The sequence below is a fragment of the Anolis sagrei genome, chromosome 1 (genome assembly GCF_037176765.1).
Source record: "Anolis sagrei isolate rAnoSag1 chromosome 1, rAnoSag1.mat, whole genome shotgun sequence".
Taxonomy (NCBI): Eukaryota; Metazoa; Chordata; class Lepidosauria; order Squamata; family Dactyloidae; genus Anolis; species Anolis sagrei.
This window is the reverse complement of record NC_090021.1, coordinates 257,625,308-257,644,410: the sequence shown is the minus strand read 5'-3', so window position 1 is coordinate 257,644,410 and position 19,103 is coordinate 257,625,308. Positions and strand designations below refer to the sequence as shown.

Below are 19,103 nucleotides of genomic sequence, written 5' to 3'. Positions count from 1 at the left end.
CACGGGCTACAAAGCCACTGGATCAAAGTACCTTCCATCAACAGGAAAACATCACCTAGATACAACCTTCACTTACTGTGTATTTGTTAAACTTACAGTTCTTGTTTAATTTCATGTCAGTGGTTTCCTTTTATTAGATACAGCTGCTTATTTATTTAGAAAGTTCCAAGTATTATGTGTCTTTAAAACATTTTTTGTAAAATTGTTAATGACTATAATAAATCTGCACATTCATAAATTTAAGGGTGCATTCATGAACAGGCTGCTAACAATCTGTCTGACTGAATAATTCTATTATTATGAAGGAGGGGAAACATCACTTATTTTCTTTTAACTATACTTTTCATAGTTTTCTAAACCACTGTCGTGTTTGCACTTAGCTGTATTTATAAATGGAATTTTTGGCCTTTCCACACGGAGAACTTGCTCCAATTCCCTGATCATTTTTGGCTGCCCTTTTCTTCACCTTCCCTCATGCTGAAATATTATACAGGCATGGCAGTGCCTCTGCAGTTAAAGAGAGTGATGTTTTCAGCATTCTATCATTATAAAGCCTACACATTAACTACCTTACTTAAACAAAAAGAAAGTTGCCTACTTGTTAGTGTGTTGCACTGGGAATTGGGAAGCCCAGGTGATATTTCCCATCCAGCCCTGAAACTCACCAGTTGACCTTGGGCCAGTCCTTTTCTCAGGGCCCTTCCACACAGCTCTATATCCCAGAATATCAAGGCAGAAAATCCCACATTATCTGATAATCCAGTTCTAAGCAGATATTGTGGGATTTTTCTGCCTTGATATCCTGGGATATAGGGCTGTGTGGAAGAGCCCTCAGACAGACCACAGTTACACTGCCATAAGTTCAGTGAAGGAGATGCAGAATATCAATCTAACTAATTAAATATAACTAATTAATGTACATCATACAATCAAAACAATGCCCCATCAGTATGGAATCTGACATTGAAACTGTACTTGGTCAGGGGTGTAGTCTGATCAAATTTCAAAAATGCTGGTAATAATAGTTGAACGATTAAAGGAGTTTGATCCATGTTATAACTATGACCATATTGTTTGCAGTGATTGTGTGGCTCTGAAAATATATCTGTTGGATGCTTAGGGGCCCTTCCACACAGCCCTATATCCCAGAATATCAAGGCAGAAAATCCCACAATATCTGCTTTGAACCAGATTATGTGAGTCCACACTGCCATATATTCCAGTTCAAAGCAGACAATGTGGGATTTTATTCAGCTGTGTGGAAGGGACCTTAGATACTGCACGGACGTGCCCTTTCCTGGCTTTATGAAAATCTGTTTTCCAAAAGTTGTGAGATTTCAATCAATCATTTTTTCAGAGGGGAAGGCTTATGGCTCATGCCTGTTTCGTATTTTGAAGCATCCCTTATGGGTCTTGCTTCCCAAAATAAAACTGCTGTTGCAGGAGCAAGCTGCCTGCAGCATTGAAAGAGAAAAATGTAGGAATGCAAACCACTACAATCTGTGTTTCTTGTGAAGTGCTGCTATGTAATTCAGGGAGAAATGTATGTGAAATCCTGATGGATATTAGTGTGATGTGCTAATGGATGTGTTTGCACACACAGTATTGGAACCAATAACTCTAGAGAGAAAATTGTTCCAGTTCTTTTTAATAGAATCTCAAAGGAACTGGAATTACAGCAGCAACAAAAAAACCTACAAAATCCCTTCCTTTTTTAAAGAGATGTTTGTAAAATGAAGAGGGTGGGGAAAGACATTAATGTCTGCTGGAGTGAAATGAAAGGATGTTAAGGAAGGGGACTTAAAAGGAAACCAGTAGTAGATCATAGAGCGTTTGTTTTGGCCTGCATTGCAGCCTATGAGTACTTGACCTTGGTGCAGAAAGAGCTATAATCAGAGCCACAACTCCTCCACTCAAACTCTTTGTAAGTGTGACTCATAGTAAATTTTCAGCATTAAAAGTGTTGACTACATCTAACTGCAGAAAAGGTCACAAAAGTTTCATTTAACTGAGCAACAACTAATGAAATTTATGTTAGCATCACTTCACTTTCACTACCTGGGCATCATACTTGAATACAATATTAATGATGACCATGCATGCTGTTGCAATTAAGATTTTTCTAGCATATTAATATACACAATCTTTGGCTATTTTCTTCTTTAAGGAAGGAGAAAATGCTCTGTATTTGTTGCTCTTGGAATTGATAAAAGTGACATCTTTCTATGTGACTTATGCCCCTTCCACACAGCCGAATAATATCCCACATTTTCTGCTCTGAGCTGGATTATATGGTAGTGTGGACTCAGATAACCCAGTTCAAAGCAGATATTGTGAGAATTTCTGCCTTGATATTCTGGGATATAGGGCTGTGTGGAAGGGCCCCTTATCAGATTTCTTCATATCAGTTTGGTTCAATGGAAGTAACAATTTCACTCACTGTAGCCTGTAACCCACTGCATCACCGAGGGCTCTTCTACACTGCCATATAAAATCCAGATTATCTGCTTTGAACGGGAGTATATGGCAGTGTAGACTCATATAATCCAATTCAAAACAGATAATGTGGATTATCTGCTTTGATAATCTGGGTTATATGGCAGTGCAGAATAGGCCAAAGTTCCTTTGCCTTCTCCTCCAATGGATGGACTGGCCATTGTTCTTATTGGACTGTCTGCATATTTATTTCCTAGTGGAGAATGAAGGGTTTATTTAATCACGTGTTTGCAAGTACTGTACTTTAACTATATTTTTTTAATTGAACTAGCTGGGCTTCACTTATTAAACCAAAGTCAGGTCGATTCAAATTTCTTCTATACAGGCTTAATTTTGGAAGGCAGTTCCAAGCATGAAGATCAGTAAAAGAGGGGAAACAGAATCTTCTGAAAGAGAAATTCGTGGAGAAACAGGATAAGAAAAGATGCCTTCAGGTATGAGTGGGTAAGGGCAAAAACAAGGCCATGCTTTGACGGCAAGGTGCATGTGATGGATACAAATAGGAAGCCAGTGTGGAGATTTAAGGAAGAATGTCATGTAAGCAAAAAAGAAAGATTTTGGTACTTGCATGTTGACTAGACATTAGAACAACATAGAGAAACAACAGAGGACACATATAGCAATATAGGTTTTTTTTTTAATGTCAAGAGCACTTAAGAAATTGCAAGTCACTTCTGGTGTGAGAGAATTGGCTGTCTGCAAGGATGTTGCCCAGGGGACACCTGGATGTTTTACCATCCTGTAGGAGGCTTCTCTCATGTCCTTGCATGAGAAGCTGGAGCTGACACAGGAACTCGCCCCACTCCCTGGATTCAAAATGCTGACCCCGACCTTTCGGTCAGCAGTTCTGCTGGCACAAGGATTTATCCATTGCACCACAAGAGCTCTTCTACTTAGGTGAGAAATAAACAAGTTTATGTCACAAAAATATCACAAAGTATGTCCACCAGCTTTGCAAGCTACCACTTTGGTGTCCTGGGGCTCTTCCACACAGTCCAACATCCTAGAATATCAAGGCGGAAAATACCACATTATCTGAGTGTGGACTCAGATTACCCAGTTCAAAACAGATATTGTGAGATTTTCTGCCTTGATATTCTGGGCTGTGTGGAAGGGCCCCTGGTCACATGTGCTTGATAAGAACAATAGAAGCCCAGGTATTTTCTTTTGATAGTTCTGCTGCTCAATAAATGATGCACAATTTATCATCACCAGGAATTTTTTTTGTTTTTGTTTGTTTTTTGCACAAGAATTAAACCTACCACAGCTAGGATTAGTCATGTAGGCTTTTTGCTGGAAAAATTGCAAAACGCAGTATCATCCAGGGATTTTGCAGATGAGGGTGGGCTCTCTTTGAAGGATGCTGTGTAACTGAAAAGGTTAGCTGCTTTACCTGCTGCTTGCATGACAAATAATAAAACACATCTCCTCATCTGTTTGATGTCCTAGCTATTGACCTGTTACTAGATCAGGGTGAGAACAGCCAATAGTGAGGAAGTTGGGGGATCAAAATTCAACTAATATCAGGAGGGCTGCTGTGTTCCTCATCCCTTCAGACAAAATGACAAATGTTGAGACACAGTCCCTGACGAATTAGGCTTAGCCATTTCACTGTCTGGCTACCACAAGCGATGTTATTTTTGTGTTAAAGGGCTACAAAACCTTTTCATGTCCAGATTATATATTATTCAGCAATTGAAGAAATTTGCCAGATTAGGAAAAATACCTGTTCCTTCCTGTTTACACTAAGAAATCAATCTTAGGTCAGTGAGGTTAACTCTGGTACTGTAAAAAGGGTAAGTGTAAAAAGGGTTGTGTGTGAGACAGAAAGAGATAGATAGACAAGAGACGTGGCAAAAGTAATGCAGTCACTGGCAAGAAAGCTAACGTTAACTCACAATTATAGAGTGACCCTGGGAGCCAAATAGTGTCAGTCCTGGTTATTACTTGGATCACAGGGTGTCTGCGCCCCACACCACTGGAGAAATTACACTGCTTAGCCGGTATTGCACCACCTGACATCCGCAGGGAAGCAGCAGCCAATAGTGAAAGGACCAAGGCAGAGACATCTCCAGCTCATCCCCTGTTTGGGTATCAGCCAGCACGTCAACGACTTAAATCAAGACATAGTTTTCTTAGATCTACAGAGACACTCGCTGGAACACCCCAGCAAGCGAGAGTCCAAAAGTGGCAGGCCCAAACCCAGCACCTCAATCCATGGGTGATACCAGATGAGAGACTCCCCCCTGGGCACACAGAAGACTGGGCGACTTGGGAGGCGCTGAACAGACTGCGCTCTGGCACCACGAGATGCAGAGCCAGTCTTAAGAAATGGGGCTACAGGGTGGAATCCTCGGCATGCGAGTGCGGAGAAGAACAAACCACAGACCACCTGCTGCAATGCAACCTGAGCCCTGCCACATGCACAATGGAGGACCTTCTTGCGGCAACACCAGAGGCACTCCAAGTGGCCAGATACTGGTCAAAGGACATTTAACCAACTACCAAGTTTGCAAAACCTGTGGGGTTTTTGGGGGGGGGGGTTTGTTTTGTTTTTTTCTTTTTAATCTGCGTGTCTGTTTTGTTCTGTTAGAATTGTAACACAATGGTATGGTTGCTGATGACACGATAAATAAATAAAAATTAAATAAATAAATAAATTACTTGGATGACAGACTACCAATGAATACTAAACTATATTTTAGAGGAAGGAAATGGCAAACTATCTCAATTGTATTCTTTGCCTAAGAAAACCCTATGAAATTCACTTAACAGGTGACTTTAGGGTATAAATAAACACACACAATGGCCTCCATCCTATAAAGGCACCAGATCCTGAAAGTTAAGCAGACTCACCTTTAATATTTGTATGGGAGACTGCTTATGAATAGCAGGTTTGGTAAACTAGATTTCAGAGGAAGGAACTGACAAAATTATTTCAGAGGCCCCTTCTACACTGCCATATAATCCATATTATCAAACCAAATAATCCACATTATCTGCTTTGAACTGGATGGGGCTTCTTCTACACTGCCATATAAAATCCAGATTATCTACTTTGAACTGGATTATATGAGGCTCCTTCCACAGTGCCATATAAAATCCAGATTATCGTCTTTGAACTAGATTATATGGCACTGTATATGGCAAAACTGCATTATGATTAGGTGCATTAAAGTCCCTTCTACACTACCATATAATCCAGATTATCAAATCAGATAATTCGTGTTATCTGCTTTGAACCAGATTATCTGAGTCTACACTGCCATATAATCTAGTTCAAATCAGATAATCTGGATTTTATATGGCGGCATAGAAGGGGCCTGCATATTCCTTCCTTAAGAAACCTTCATAGGGTTGCCATAAATCGACAGCAGTTTGAAGACACATATTAAAATGGTATGGGAGAGGTTAAATGATGTCAAAGGTGACAGGCTGAAGCTGTGGGAAGATGTACCTCCCTTCCAAATGGGAATAAAGCCTCTTCCACACAGCTGCATGAAATCCATATTGAACTGGATTATATGGCAGTGTGGACTCTGATAGTCCAGTTCAAAGTAGATATTGTGGATTATGTGCCATGATATGGGTTATATGGCTTCCTCACAGCTGAATAAAATCCCACATTTTCTGCTTTGAACTGGAATATATGACAGTATAGACTCAGACAACCCAGTTCAAAATAGATATTGTGGGATTTTTCTGCCTTCATATTCTGAGTTATATGGCTGTGTGGAAGCCCCCACCACCACCACCACACACACACACACACACAAAGTGTTGTAAACCTGAGCATCGTCTATCAAGCCTCTCTTGAAGGGTCGATTGCTTTGGGCACCACTGAGGTGTCAATTACGAGTTGGGAGCCTAAAGGTTGCTCCTCACTTTGCTTAATTCATCAAACTGAATGAAGCAAAGCCGAGTTTGTCTTGGACCAGCAGGGGAGGTTTGGCTTCCCACCACCTTAAAATCATAGAGTTGGAAGAGACCGCATGGGCCATCCAGTCCAACCCCCTGCCAAGAAGCAGGAAAATTGCATTCAAAGCACCCCTTACAGGTGGCCATCCAGCCTCTGTTTAAAAGCTTCCCAAGAAGGAGCCTCCACCACACTCCAGAGCAGAGAGTTCCACTGCTGAATGGCTCTCACAGTCAGGAAGTTCCTCCTCATGTTCAGATGGAATCTCCTTCCAATCTCCACAGTGCCCCAATTTAACCTCATGGTATTGCTATATGTCCCCCAGAGATCACCAGAATTTGGTGGTCTTCGATTGAAAGGCTTGGAAGGCCAGCAGAGAATCCCTATGGGTTGGGTAAATCACACAGACACACATCGAAACCAAGTAGTTCCAGTTCCCTTTAGACAAGGGGATGTCCTTTAGAGGCGGGTACTCCTGTTCTCACAACAAGCTTCTTCTAAGGAAAGATGAGCGATCACTATCAAGAACGTGTGTTTTTTTTTTCTGTCCCTTTATAGCCCTTTACACATTACCATATAAAATCCAGATTATCTGCTTTGAACTGGATTATATGACAGTGTAGATTAATATTATCCAGTTCAAAGCAGATAATGTGGATTAATAATAGTAGTAGTAGTAATAATAATAAAACTTTATTTGTATCCCACCCTCGAGAGGACTCAGGACGGATTCCAACATAACAATGGCAAACATTCAATGCCTACATAAAACACAGGAAACTAACATAAAATCCCAGAAAACCCCCACATATAAAAGTAACCTTAAAGCCTAAAATCAAATTAAGACCTAACATCAGTAAATTAAACCTGTCATCAATAAATTAAATTACAAGTAATCAGACCAAATTCTGTATCTGCTTTCATAATCTGGATTATATGTCAGTATAGAAGGGGCCTAAAACACACACACGTTTCTATTGCCTTCAGAGATAGCTGTGCTTTTTTAAAAAGCGGTTTAAGATTAAGGATTGTGGTTGTCTTCATAGTCAGGAGTGTGGAGTGTGAGGGAGACCCTGAGAGGATGGATCCACACTGCCCTATATCCCAGGATCTGATCCCAGATTATCTGCTTTGAAGTGGAGGGCCCCCTGCCTGCAGGACTGAAGGCCGGGAGCAGATGAGCTCCCTCTGTCAGCTCCAACTCCCCGTTTGGGACATGAGAGAAGCCTCTCACAAGGATGGTAAAACATCAAAACACCCAGGCACCCCCTGGGCAACCTCTTTGCAGACCTATTCTCTCACACCAGAAGAGACTTGCAATTTCTCAAGTCACTCCTGACATGAAAAAAAAAGGATTATATGAGTCTTGGAGCCCCCTGTGGTGCGGTGGGTTAAACCCTTGTGCTGGCAGGACTGCAGACCCGACAGGTCGCAGGTTCGAATCCGGGGAGAGCGCGGATGAGCTCCCTCTGTCAACTCCTCCTCATGCCGGAACATGAGAGAAGCCTCCCACAAGGATGATAACACATCAAAAAACGTCCCCTGGGGAAGGTCCTTGCAGACGGCCAATTCTCTCACACCAGAAGTGACTTGCAGTTGCTCCTGACACGACAAAAATATTTGAGTCTTCACTGCCAGATAATCTGGGATAAGCAGATAATCAGGGATCAGATCCTAGGATATAGGGCAGTGTATATCCATCCTCAGGGGAAGGCGAGCTGGAGAAATGTTGCCAAGAAAGCAGTATGAAGAGGTGGCCATAAATTGGAGTAGCACAAAACAATTCTGCGGCCTGAGCAAGGCTGTGAGACGCAGTGTGTGAGAGTGTGTTGCTGCGTGTCCATGCATTTTCTTAGCAGCTCCAGAGAGGTGGCTTGGTTCCAAGTTCACCAAAAGTTGAATCATAGGGGGGGGGGGGATGCGGAGGGGAGGCGGATTTGGTTCTGGCTCTTCAACAAACTCAGGAATAAACTGGGATGGCCTCCCCCTCCCCTTCCCCCTCCACCAACAGGTCGAAGGAAAAGCGACAACAGCAACACAAACAGGTCGGAGGCCCTCAAAGCTCTGAAGTGTGTTTGTTTGTTTAGGAACCACATGGTGGAGGCACTTTGGAGCAAGTCGCCTTCCCAGCCTGGCTTCCCTGGTCGGTAGGGAAAATAGAGGGAAAGTTCATCTGCAGGACCAACCTCTCCTGCCTGCCGAAAGTGATTGATGGGGAATCCCCCCCCCCTCCCGCATCTCACAGGAATCAAGGACAGGGGGGTCCCCATTGGTTCTACGCACACCAGGATTTGGCTTACATCTACCACTGCATTTGGACAAAGCCAAAACACTGCCGGTTGTTTGAAATACAGATTTAAAACAGTATTGTGGTCTGTTCTCACAGTTGCGCTATTATTTCCAGGAAGAAGCCGTTTACACGGATTCATTTCAGAGCCTGTCTCTCTCCCAGAGACGCCCAGGCCCTGTTCAAGGGCCGTGTTTTCGCCCTGTCATTCTGTGCCGAAGGACCCGGTCAACTCCCTTCTGCTCCCTGTCAGGGAGATGGACGTTTGCCACCGAGCAGGATTAAGGCTGCGGGGTATGAGGCATTGAACAAGCACTGAACGGAACATGCCATGCTATCTTCATTTCCTTTGGGTTCCTAATTCAAAAGTCTCCCTAGTTTTCCATCTCCCTGATAGGTCAGAGATCTCTGAGATGGTCGTGTCTAAGGCATCTTCCACACTGTTCCTATACCCCAGCATCTGATCCCAGATTATCATCTTAACCCAGATTATCTGGCAGTGGAGACTCATATACTTACTTAGGCGGCCCTTCGTTGTTTAAATCAGATAATCTGGGATAGGATCCTGGGATATAGAGCAGTGTAGAAGGGGCCTAAAATATTTTAATCTCAAGCTCCCCATCAATTTAATGAGAGCGGCAAGCTTTGAGTCTCCTTGTGGAGAGAAAAAGTGGGGAATAAATAATAATAATAATAATAATAATAATAATAATTTGTGCAGTTCAGATGGACAAGAGGACAAGACAGCCAAGGCTTCACTGTAGGCAAAGTAGGCAAAACCGTGCTCACCAAACCTAGACCCTATCTACACTGCCATATAAAATCCAGATTATCTGCTTTGAACTGGGTTATATGGCAGTGTAGACTCACATAATCCAGTACAAAGCAGACAATGTGGATTATCTGATTTGATAATCTGGATGATATGGCAGTGTAGAAGGAGCCCTAGTTATTCCTGACTCTAGCAGAGGTGGTCAACCAGAGATTAAATTCATATTCCATACAGCACGTTTGTCTCTGGGCCCTCCCACACAGCGCCATGTCCCAGAATATCAAGGCAGAAAATCCCACAATATCTGCTTTGAACTGAGTTGTCTGAGTCCACATTCAGGTAATGTGGGATTTTCTGCCTTGATATTCTGGAATATAGGGCTGTGTGGAAGGACCCTCGGTAGAGAATTTTTAAGGCCCGTCTTCTGGCTGTTTGTGACTTGCAAGTCTGAAGTGTCTCCTCTTGATTGTTTTTGCTGGATTTAGTCCAGCACAGTTGCTCCTCTGAAAAAGACTTTTCCCAACAAAGAAAGATCCCATTGCAGAGTAAGCGAGAGATCAGAAGCAAGGGGCTAAGCAGCCTGCCAACCCTGTCCTCAAAATGTTTTGGACTACAGCACCCATCAGCCCCAGTCACCGTGGCCAAGTGGTACAATAGATTGTACGAATTATTGCGTAAAATGTTTCTCTAACACACACCAAACAAAACCTCTCAAATCGGCAAGACTATATACATATTCCTGTACTGTCATCTGGAGACCAAAGCGGACCCTTCCACACAGCCCTTATATCCCAGGATTTCAAAGCAGAAAATCCCACATTATCTGAGTGTGGACTCAGATAACCCAGTTCAAAACACATATTGTGGGATTTTCTGCCTTGATATTTTGGAATATAGGTCTGTGTGGAAAGGCCCAGAGACAAACTTAAAAAGAGGTCTTCTAGGCAGGTATTGCTTTTGGAAGCAATACCCTTTCAACCAAATACCTGTAGGAAGCCCACAAGCAGAGTATCTATTACTCTTCCTATAAACAGATTTTTTTCCAAATTACACTTTTACCAGATTATAAACCTGCCAACAGGTTTCTTTGACATTAGAAATATTATAACTTTGAAAAATTACAAAATAATTTCACCAAATCTGTTTCTCTCCCACCCCGATCTAGATGACCAAAGCCATTGAAACTTGAAAGCAAGAGTTTTCTATGATATGTTCTATTCATTAAGGAATTTATGGGGTGTAATTGGGTGTTCCTTCTGTTCTTGGAAGCTGAAAACTACAATATAAATATACAATTCATATTTTGTATAAATAAGATGGGGCGGGGGGGAAGGGGAGAAGTGGGGGAGAGCACACCCACATCACTGTCTTCGGGGAACCCCTTCTACACTGCCAGACAACCCAGTTCAAAGCAGATAATCTGGATTTTATATGGCAGCGTAGATGAGGCCTTAGTCTTATTGTGCCAAGGCTGGAGAGATGGAATGCAGGCCAGAAGGTTGAGGGGAAGACAGTAGAGTCAACATGACTGAGGAAAGGCTTCTTACCTGTTGTAAGGGTTCCTGAGGAGCAGAGCCTGGCTCCCTGTGCAGCTGTCCGTGGGGGTGTGGCAGCCATAGACAGGAGGAGGCACAGAATACTGCTGCTCACCTGCAGACAAACCAGAAAAAAAATCACCCACTAACCCTCCTCAAGGTTACTTTCCTTCCCCAGAGAATGAGCAGTGTCATATATTTTTTTCCATGAAGTGACTTGAGAAACTGCAACACACAGAAACTCCACAGATATCCCAGAATATCAAGGCTGGAAAATCCCACAATATCTGCTTTGAACTGAAATATATGGAAGTGTGGACTCAAATAATGGAGTTCAAAGCAGATATTGTGGGATTTTCTCCTTTGATATTCTGGGATATAGGGCTGTATGGAAGGGCCTTCAATGTTATAACGAAAACTGGTTAAAGGTCAGTGTACACCTATATACAGTATCACATACACTTGACTAGGAAGACATCCCATTGGCTGAAAAGGTTGTACGCTTCTGAATTGACATATCTAGAACTTTGCTGCTGAAGTCTCATGAACTCCAGGAGGACTGCACATACACGCAAGCCTTTTAAAGGGGAACTGTGTCTGTCCTGTGATTTTATTCATCCAACAAGTATTTTAGGTAATATAGTTGATTTTTTTCTTGTCAGGAACGACCTGAGAAATGCAAATTGCTTCTGTTGTGAGAGAAGGAGGGCCAAAGTTTGCCCATGCCTGATGTAGATGCTCCCTGAGAGACATGTGTGTGCCTGTCCATTGCTAAGCTAGGCTTCTTTTCCTGGGAAGGAAAGCGACTCCCTCCCCAGCCTGGGCCCAAAGACTTTTCCTGTGCTCTGCTGCCTTTACCTAGGGAGGTCTGCTGGCCGATGGAAAGGGGGTCCTCATGCTTGAAGGAGTGGTTCGTGAACTGGGCCGCGTGGTGCGAGGGAGTGTGGCCATAGCTTGGAGTCCCATCAAAGGCCACTGTGCCGTAACCTGCCAAGAGAACAAAGATGGTCAGGAACCGGGAGTTGAAGTGCCTGCCCTTGAACTCGCCCTGCCGCCGTCTCTGGGTTTCCTGCGGCAACAAAAAGGCCTCCTCTCCAAGGCGTCGGATACCTGAAGCCCCCGCTTTTTCTTTCTACTGCCCAGAGCAATGAACCCAAATAGACCCAAAGAGAGAGAGAGCAAGAGGAAGGACCGAAATAGAGCCTTGCGGTGGGAGCCGGGCTTTGCGCACTTGCTAAGCCCAGCCCATCTGGCGAAAGGTAGCCCTTTCCCCCCACCTTTGAAAACATGGCAAAATGCTTTGGGTATCACTCCCAGAATTCCCCAGCAGGCATGGGAGTTGCAGGGTGCATCTGCTCTGGAGAATGAATGCAGTTTGATACCACTTAAGGAGGAGAAGAAGAGGAGGAGGAGGAGGAGGAGGAGGAGGAGGAGGAGGAGGAGGAAGAGGAAGAGGAAGAGGAAGAGGAAGAGGAAGAGGAAGAGGAGGAAAAAGAAAAAGAAAAAGAAAAAGAAAAAGAAAAAGAAAAAGAAAAAGAAAAAGAAAAAGAAAGAAGGGGAGGAGGAGGAAGAGGAAGAAGAAGAAAAAGAAGGAGAGGAGGAGAAGGAAGAAGAAGAAGAAGAAGAAGAAGAAGAAGGAGAAGGAGGAGAAGAAGAGGAGGAAGAAGAAGAAGGCGAGAAGGGGGAGGAAAAAAGGAGAAGGAGAAGGAGGGAGAGGGAGAGGAGGAAGAAGAAAAAGAAGAAGAGAAGGAGGAGGAGGAAGGAGAGGAGAGGAGAAGGAAGAAGGCAGAAGGAGAGGAGGAGGAGTAGTAAGGAGGAGGAGGAGGAGGAGGAGTTGTTGTTCTTTATTTGTAGACCGGCCTATCTCCCCAAGGGACTCAGGGCAGTTTCCAACAAAATAAACACAATGGCAAACATTCCATACCAAACTTTCACTGACATGGCTCGGTGCTAGGATTTGCAGTTTGATAAGACACCAGTATTCTTTGGCCAGAAGGCTAAAGGCTAAAGACCTTGTAAAACTACAATTCCCATGATTCCCTAACATTGAGCCATGACCGTTAAAGGGATGTCAACTTGTATTAGTTTTTAAAGTGTTAAGAAAGGGAGTTGAAGTCTCTCTAAGAGAGTGTTCAGAGGCTCCGTTCCTCTTTCTCACCACAAAACCACACTTTAGTTCCCGGTAAAAGGACACGACCTTGTGGTTAAGAGAAACCCCTTCCAATTGGAGGCCTACAAGGCGAATGACTTCCCCTGCAAGACAACCAACTCCGGCTACTTCTCTGTGTTCTTTATTTTGGTAGAGATCCTGACAGTCAAACTCCTTCTCTGTCTCCTTGGGAATATGAAGCGGGAAAAGAAAAACAAATGCTCAGGCAAAGGAGGAGATGTAGCACCATGAACCTATTATGGAGCAAGGCTATATATCAGACATCAGGAGAAAATCCCTGTTCGTTGTTGTCCAGTGATGGCGCCCCTATGAATGAGAGACCTCCAAGTCAACCTGTCATCAGGTCTTGCGGCCTTCGTGGCTTGAGTTCGCCCACCTGCAATGTGTTCCACCTTACGATGCATTGTTGCCTTTTCTTATGTGTCTCCTCCTTATACGGACATATAATACAATTATAAGTTGCTGTGAGTTTTCCGGGTTGTATGGCCATGTTCCAGAAGCATTCTCTTCTGAAGTTACATCTACATATATGGCAGGCATCCTCAGAGGTTGAGGAGTGTGTTGGAAACTAGGCAAGGGAAGTTTATTTATCTGTTGAAGGTCCAGGGTGGGAGAAAGAACTCTTGTCTGTGAATGTTGCAATTAATTACCTTGATCAGCATTGCAAATCTAGAATCCTAGAATCATTGTGCTGGAAGAGATTTCGTGGGCCATCCAACCCCCTGCAAAGAAGCAGGAAAATCGCATTCAATGCACCTCCAACAGATGGCCATCCAGCCTCTGTTTAAAAGCCTCCAAAGAAGGAGCCTCCATCACAGACCGGAGCAGAGAGTTCCACTGCTGAAAAGCTATCACAGTCAGGAAGTTCTTCCTAATGTTCAGATGGGATCTCCTTTCCTGTAGTTTGAAGCCATTGTTCCGAGTCTGTTTGTGTTATGCGGCTTTGAGTCCCCTTAGGGGAGATAAAGCCGGGTATAAATTATTATTATTTAATAATATTATTTAATAATATTATTAATAACATAATATAATATTATTAATAACACAGTATTCCAGGTGTGGTCTAACCAAAGCAGAATAGTGGGGTTGCATAATTTCCCTAGATCTAAACACTATGCTCCTAGTTATGCAGGCCAAAATCCCATTGGCTTTTTTTGCCTCCACATGCCATCTAGTTTCCAATATACCTCACAACTTCTGAGGATGCTTGTCATAGACGTGGGAGAAAAGTCAGGAGAGAATGCTTCCGGAACATGGCCATACAGCCCGGAAAACTCACAGCAACCGGTCATGAAAGCCTTCGACAACACAGTAGAATGATACATTGGATACCATTCTAGGTCTCCTCATGATATAGCCAAAGTGGGATATAGAGACTGAAGAGGGTTTTGGGACTTTGGGGGAGAGTTATATAGGCTGCAAGTTTTAAACCTCACCCCACAGCTAAAGTGGGACTGGCTCCCCATGACTGCTTCGTCGCATTAGAGAATGAATCCACTTTAAATCCTGTTTCTGCCTCCTGCAGAATAATAATAATAATAATAATAATAATACTTTATTTATATACCGCTCTATCTCTAAGAGCGGTTTCCAAGTAACAACACCAAAACATACAGAGTAAACAACATAAACATAAAATTGACAAAACAACATAAATGTAAAATTATCACAATAACACAGGTATATTAATCCTACCTGAATTCTGGGGTCTGTAGTTTACTGGGCCTGTTAAAGGCTCCTCCCTAAACTGCAAACCCCAGAATTCTGCAGGAGGAAGAAACCGGATTTAAAGTGGACTCATTCTCAAGTGTGATGAAGCCCAGTGTATTTACGGGTTTACTTTTTGCGGATTGGATTAATATGTTATCTCCAGGGATTTCTAGATCCGCCATTTCTAGAGTTGTACTGCAAGACCTAGAGAGATTCCTAGCGTGTATTGGTTTTTTGTGTGTGTTTTCCTAACTTGATCGGGGGTCTTGCTCCCCTAACCCAGTGAAAGTGGGGGGCTGACTCTATTTCGGCAGGTAGGTACAAGCCAGGAACTCGGGGTTGTTTTCAGAGCACCCCCCTCCCCGCCTTGTTGCGCCAACCCGCCTGCAGTTTCACACGTAAACGTTGCCCTTTAATCTCTCGCTCCCGAACACTCCTCACTTGTTTTATAAGACTGACTTTTCCGAAGCGTCTGCAATAAAAATGGCACGCCGTTAAATGAAAAATAACCTCCTCCTTTAAGTGAAAATTGCTCCCTCGAACAATAACAAACAGAAAAAAAGAAAGGGGAACGGAGCGGATCCTGATGGCAAAGAATCGTCTCTGTTGACCCGAAGGTGACACCCCCTCGTAAATCAGGCGTTTAGACACCCACTTTCATTAATTACTTGGAGCCAGTTAAACAACTTGGGCTAGAAAGTAATTACAAAGTAATATTATCTCGGAGGCTTCTCGGCTCATCAGCGTTTCGGCCCAGACCCGAGGAATGTGGAGGGAGGCTGGACGGGCTGCCGACTCCGCCTGAGATGCTGCCCCGGCTTCCCCAAATTTTGGAAAGGGAGACACCACGGAGGGAAGCAAGCCTACTCCTCCTTCCCTGGGAGGTGTAGGCTTGCTACAGGTTTGCTTCTCCCAGCCACTCGACGTGAAGTGGGAAGCCCTCTCTGTGCCTGGGCACCTTGCTTCTTCTTTCACTAACACCCGACGCCAAATGCCTCCTTCCTTGCCCTCAGGAGCACCAGCCTGAGCTCTCTTTCTCTCCAGGCAGAAAGGAAGGTCCTCCCAGAAACAGAGGATCACTAGATCAGCCAGGCTGAGAAGGACAGGTTGAAGGAATTTTATTAGAAGGCCGCAGAACAGGAGTTTAAAACATTAAAATCCAGAGGGGTTGTCTAAAAAAAGACCATTTCAGAACATGAAAAACAGAAAGCCAACCATCCTATAAAATTTAGAAGACAGATTGCGAATGTTTTTAGAGAATACTAGCGGTCCCCTGCCACGCCTCGCTGTTGCCCAGTCTGGTGATCTGGAAAATAAAGTAATGAGAAAGTGCTGGTTTCTAATATATGTAATTTCTCTATCCTCGTGAGTAAACAGTATTTCTTGTTGTTTCTTTGTCAGTGCTGATGTAAAGATTGTCTGGTTTGCCTATCCTGGAACATGCAACATATAATTGTCCTCCTTTAGGGTTCACTTTCACATCTATGGCACATCTATGGTACTGTATTTGTCATAAACGTGTGTGTGTGTGTGTGTGTGTGTGTGTGAATCATATATATTTATTTATATCTATGGCTGGATGGCTCTTTGTCAGGAGGGCTTTATGTGTTCTTGCCCTGGTGAAGGGACCATCTCCCCCTTTTCCACCTTGTGTGAGCCCCCGGTGGCGAAATGGGTTAAACCCATGTGCTAGCAGGACCTCTACCTTTACTTTATCTATCCACAGATTTTACTTAAGGCTGGATATACACTGCCCTATGTTCCAAAATCTGATCCCAGTTTATCCCAGGCCCCTTCCACACAGCTGAAAAAAACCCCACATTTTCTGCTTTGAACTGGAATACATGGCAGTGTGGACTCAGATAACCCAGTATAAATGCGGATATTGCAGGATTTTTTGCCTTGATATCCTGGGTTATATGGCTGTGTGGAGGGGCCCCCAGATATCTGGCAGTGTAGACTCATATAATCCAGTTCGAAGCAGATAGTGATCAGATCTTGGGATATAGGGCAACGTAGATCCAGCCTGTCATATCTGAAGCAGATGAGGATGGTTGCCATTCTGGCAGGGACAAGTTAGAGAAGGAATACGGGGGGGGGGGGGGGGATTTCTAACCGGAAGCATTTCCACCAAGACTCCCCCAGCTGCTTCCAAACAGAAGAAATGAGTTTGAGGCCATTGGGGCCTCAGCATGGCAGGATTTAAGAGACACCTACACTGACAAAAAGTCACTCTCTCTCAGCCTCAGAGGCAGGCAAAGGCCAACCCGCTCCGAACACATTCCATCAAGGAAACCGTGTGAGAAGTCGCTATATGTCAGAAATGACTTGAAGGCACACACGACAGCGGGACTTCTAGCCAGGGCTTATGATCTTAAATACATTTACTTAATATCCCAGCCTGGGGGGGGGGGGTTTAAAACTCTCGGAATCGTATATTACAGATAATCCACATTATCTGCTTTGAACTGGATTATATAAATCTACACAGCCATATAATCCAGATCAAAGCAGATACAATTGGCAATGTAGAAGGGGCCAGAGAGGGGAAGCAGAATTCCCGCATAGAGAAGGAGGAAGGCATTGCTGCGCCTCTTTCAGGGCTGTAGCTCTAACGTTACAGAAAAGGAAGCTATGGAAACTGCCCCTATGTCTTCCACTTCCTTGGCCTGCTCTTGGTCACATTGCCTGCCTAAAGTCCATTTCTAAATGGTACCACCCGAAGCTTTACATTCCCGCCATGCTAGAAATTGGGGGGTTAGCGACAATGTAATACAGAGGGAAGAATTCATATTTGGGGCAAGACAATGCTCCCACTTTGCTCTCAACTACACCATCTCCCCCCTTTCCACTTTGTGGGAGTCCAAGGGATGGAATGAAGAGCTGGGAGCAGCGTTTCCTGGCAAAAAGGATGTAATCCTGCAGATGCCTACACGTGGAGCCCTGGAACCAGAGGGAGACCTGGATGATGCTTATATACACAGCAGAGATTCTCCAAAACACCCATAATCGGGTTTGCCACCACGGTTTACGCCTAGGCTGGATCTACACTGCCCCGACTTGAAGTATAACGCAATTCAAACTGCAGTATATGGCAGTGTAGGCTGGATCTGCACTGCCATATAATGCAGTTTGAATTGCGTCAGACTGTCAGTGTAGACCCATATAATGTTACATTATATGGCAGTGCAGTTCCAGCCTAAGACCCCATCTACACTGCCATGTAATGCCTTTTAAAACTGCATTATGGTCAGTGTAGATTCCTATAATGCAGTTTAGCTTCATTGTGTAAACCAGCATAAACGGCTGAGGGGGGAAAGGAAGGGGCCCGAGGCTGTTAGGAATTGTGGGAGTTGAAGTCCAAAACACCTGGAGGGCTCAAATTGGCCAATGCCTAGTGTAGACCATCATGGGGGTTTAGCCAACTGCAGGCTGAATGTGCTTTAATGGCTTGTTGTTTATTCGTTCAGTCGCTTCCGACTCTTCCCGACCTCATGGATCAACCCAGAGCTCCCTGTCGGCCGTCACCACCCCCAACTCCTTCAGAGTCAAGCCAGTCACTTAAAGGACTTGATTCCATAGCATACCCCATAACTTTGCTCAGCCCGGTTGAAAGCCTTTGATGCCCTATTCAGGCCCTTAGCCAGGATTTCGATGGGGGGGGGGGGCTGAGTTTTTTTCAGGGGGGATTTGGGGGGGGTGAGTTTCGGGTGAGTCTGAGTGAAAGAGGGTCCACCCTAGCAAACCTTTTGTATCATTACCCCAATACCCCCATGCATATAGGATATATTGAATATGGTGATCAGATCATGATATGAATAAACATAACAGTTTAAATAATGCACCAGTAAGGGCTTTTGTGGAGCCCCCGGTGGTGCAGTGGGTTAAAGCACTGAGCTGCTGAGCTTGTTCATCGAAAGGTCGCAGGTTCGATTCCGGGGAGCGGGCGTGAGCTTCCGCTGTCAGCCCTAGCTTCTGACAACCTAGCAGTTCGAAAACATGCAAATGTGAGTAGATCAATAGGTACCGCTCCGGCGGGAAGGTAACGGCGCTCCATACAGTCATGCCGGCCACATGACCTTGGAGGTGTCTACGGACAACGCTGGCTCTTCGGCTTAGAAATGGAGATGAGCACCACACCCCAGAGTCAGACATGACTGGACTTAATGTCAGGGGACTACCTTTACCTTTAGCTAAGGGCTTTTCGCGAACTACCA

The 19,103-nt window shown here is 44.2% G+C and overlaps 1 protein-coding gene across 3 annotated transcripts in view; it reads right to left on the bottom strand.

Annotated features, from left to right (window-relative positions):
• The window catches only part of WT1 (WT1 transcription factor), a 64,325-nt gene that overhangs the window by 31,493 nt on the left and 13,729 nt on the right, over positions 1-19,103 (bottom strand). For all 3 annotated transcript variants that reach the window (XM_067462689.1, XM_067462688.1, XM_060753673.2), the window contains exons 2-3: positions 11,865-11,993; positions 11,019-11,121 (exon numbers count right to left, since the gene is read on the bottom strand). In XM_067462689.1, coding sequence (XP_067318790.1) covers positions 11,019-11,121; positions 11,865-11,993 — 232 coding nt within the window. The remainder of the gene's footprint in view (positions 1-11,018; positions 11,122-11,864; positions 11,994-19,103) is intronic.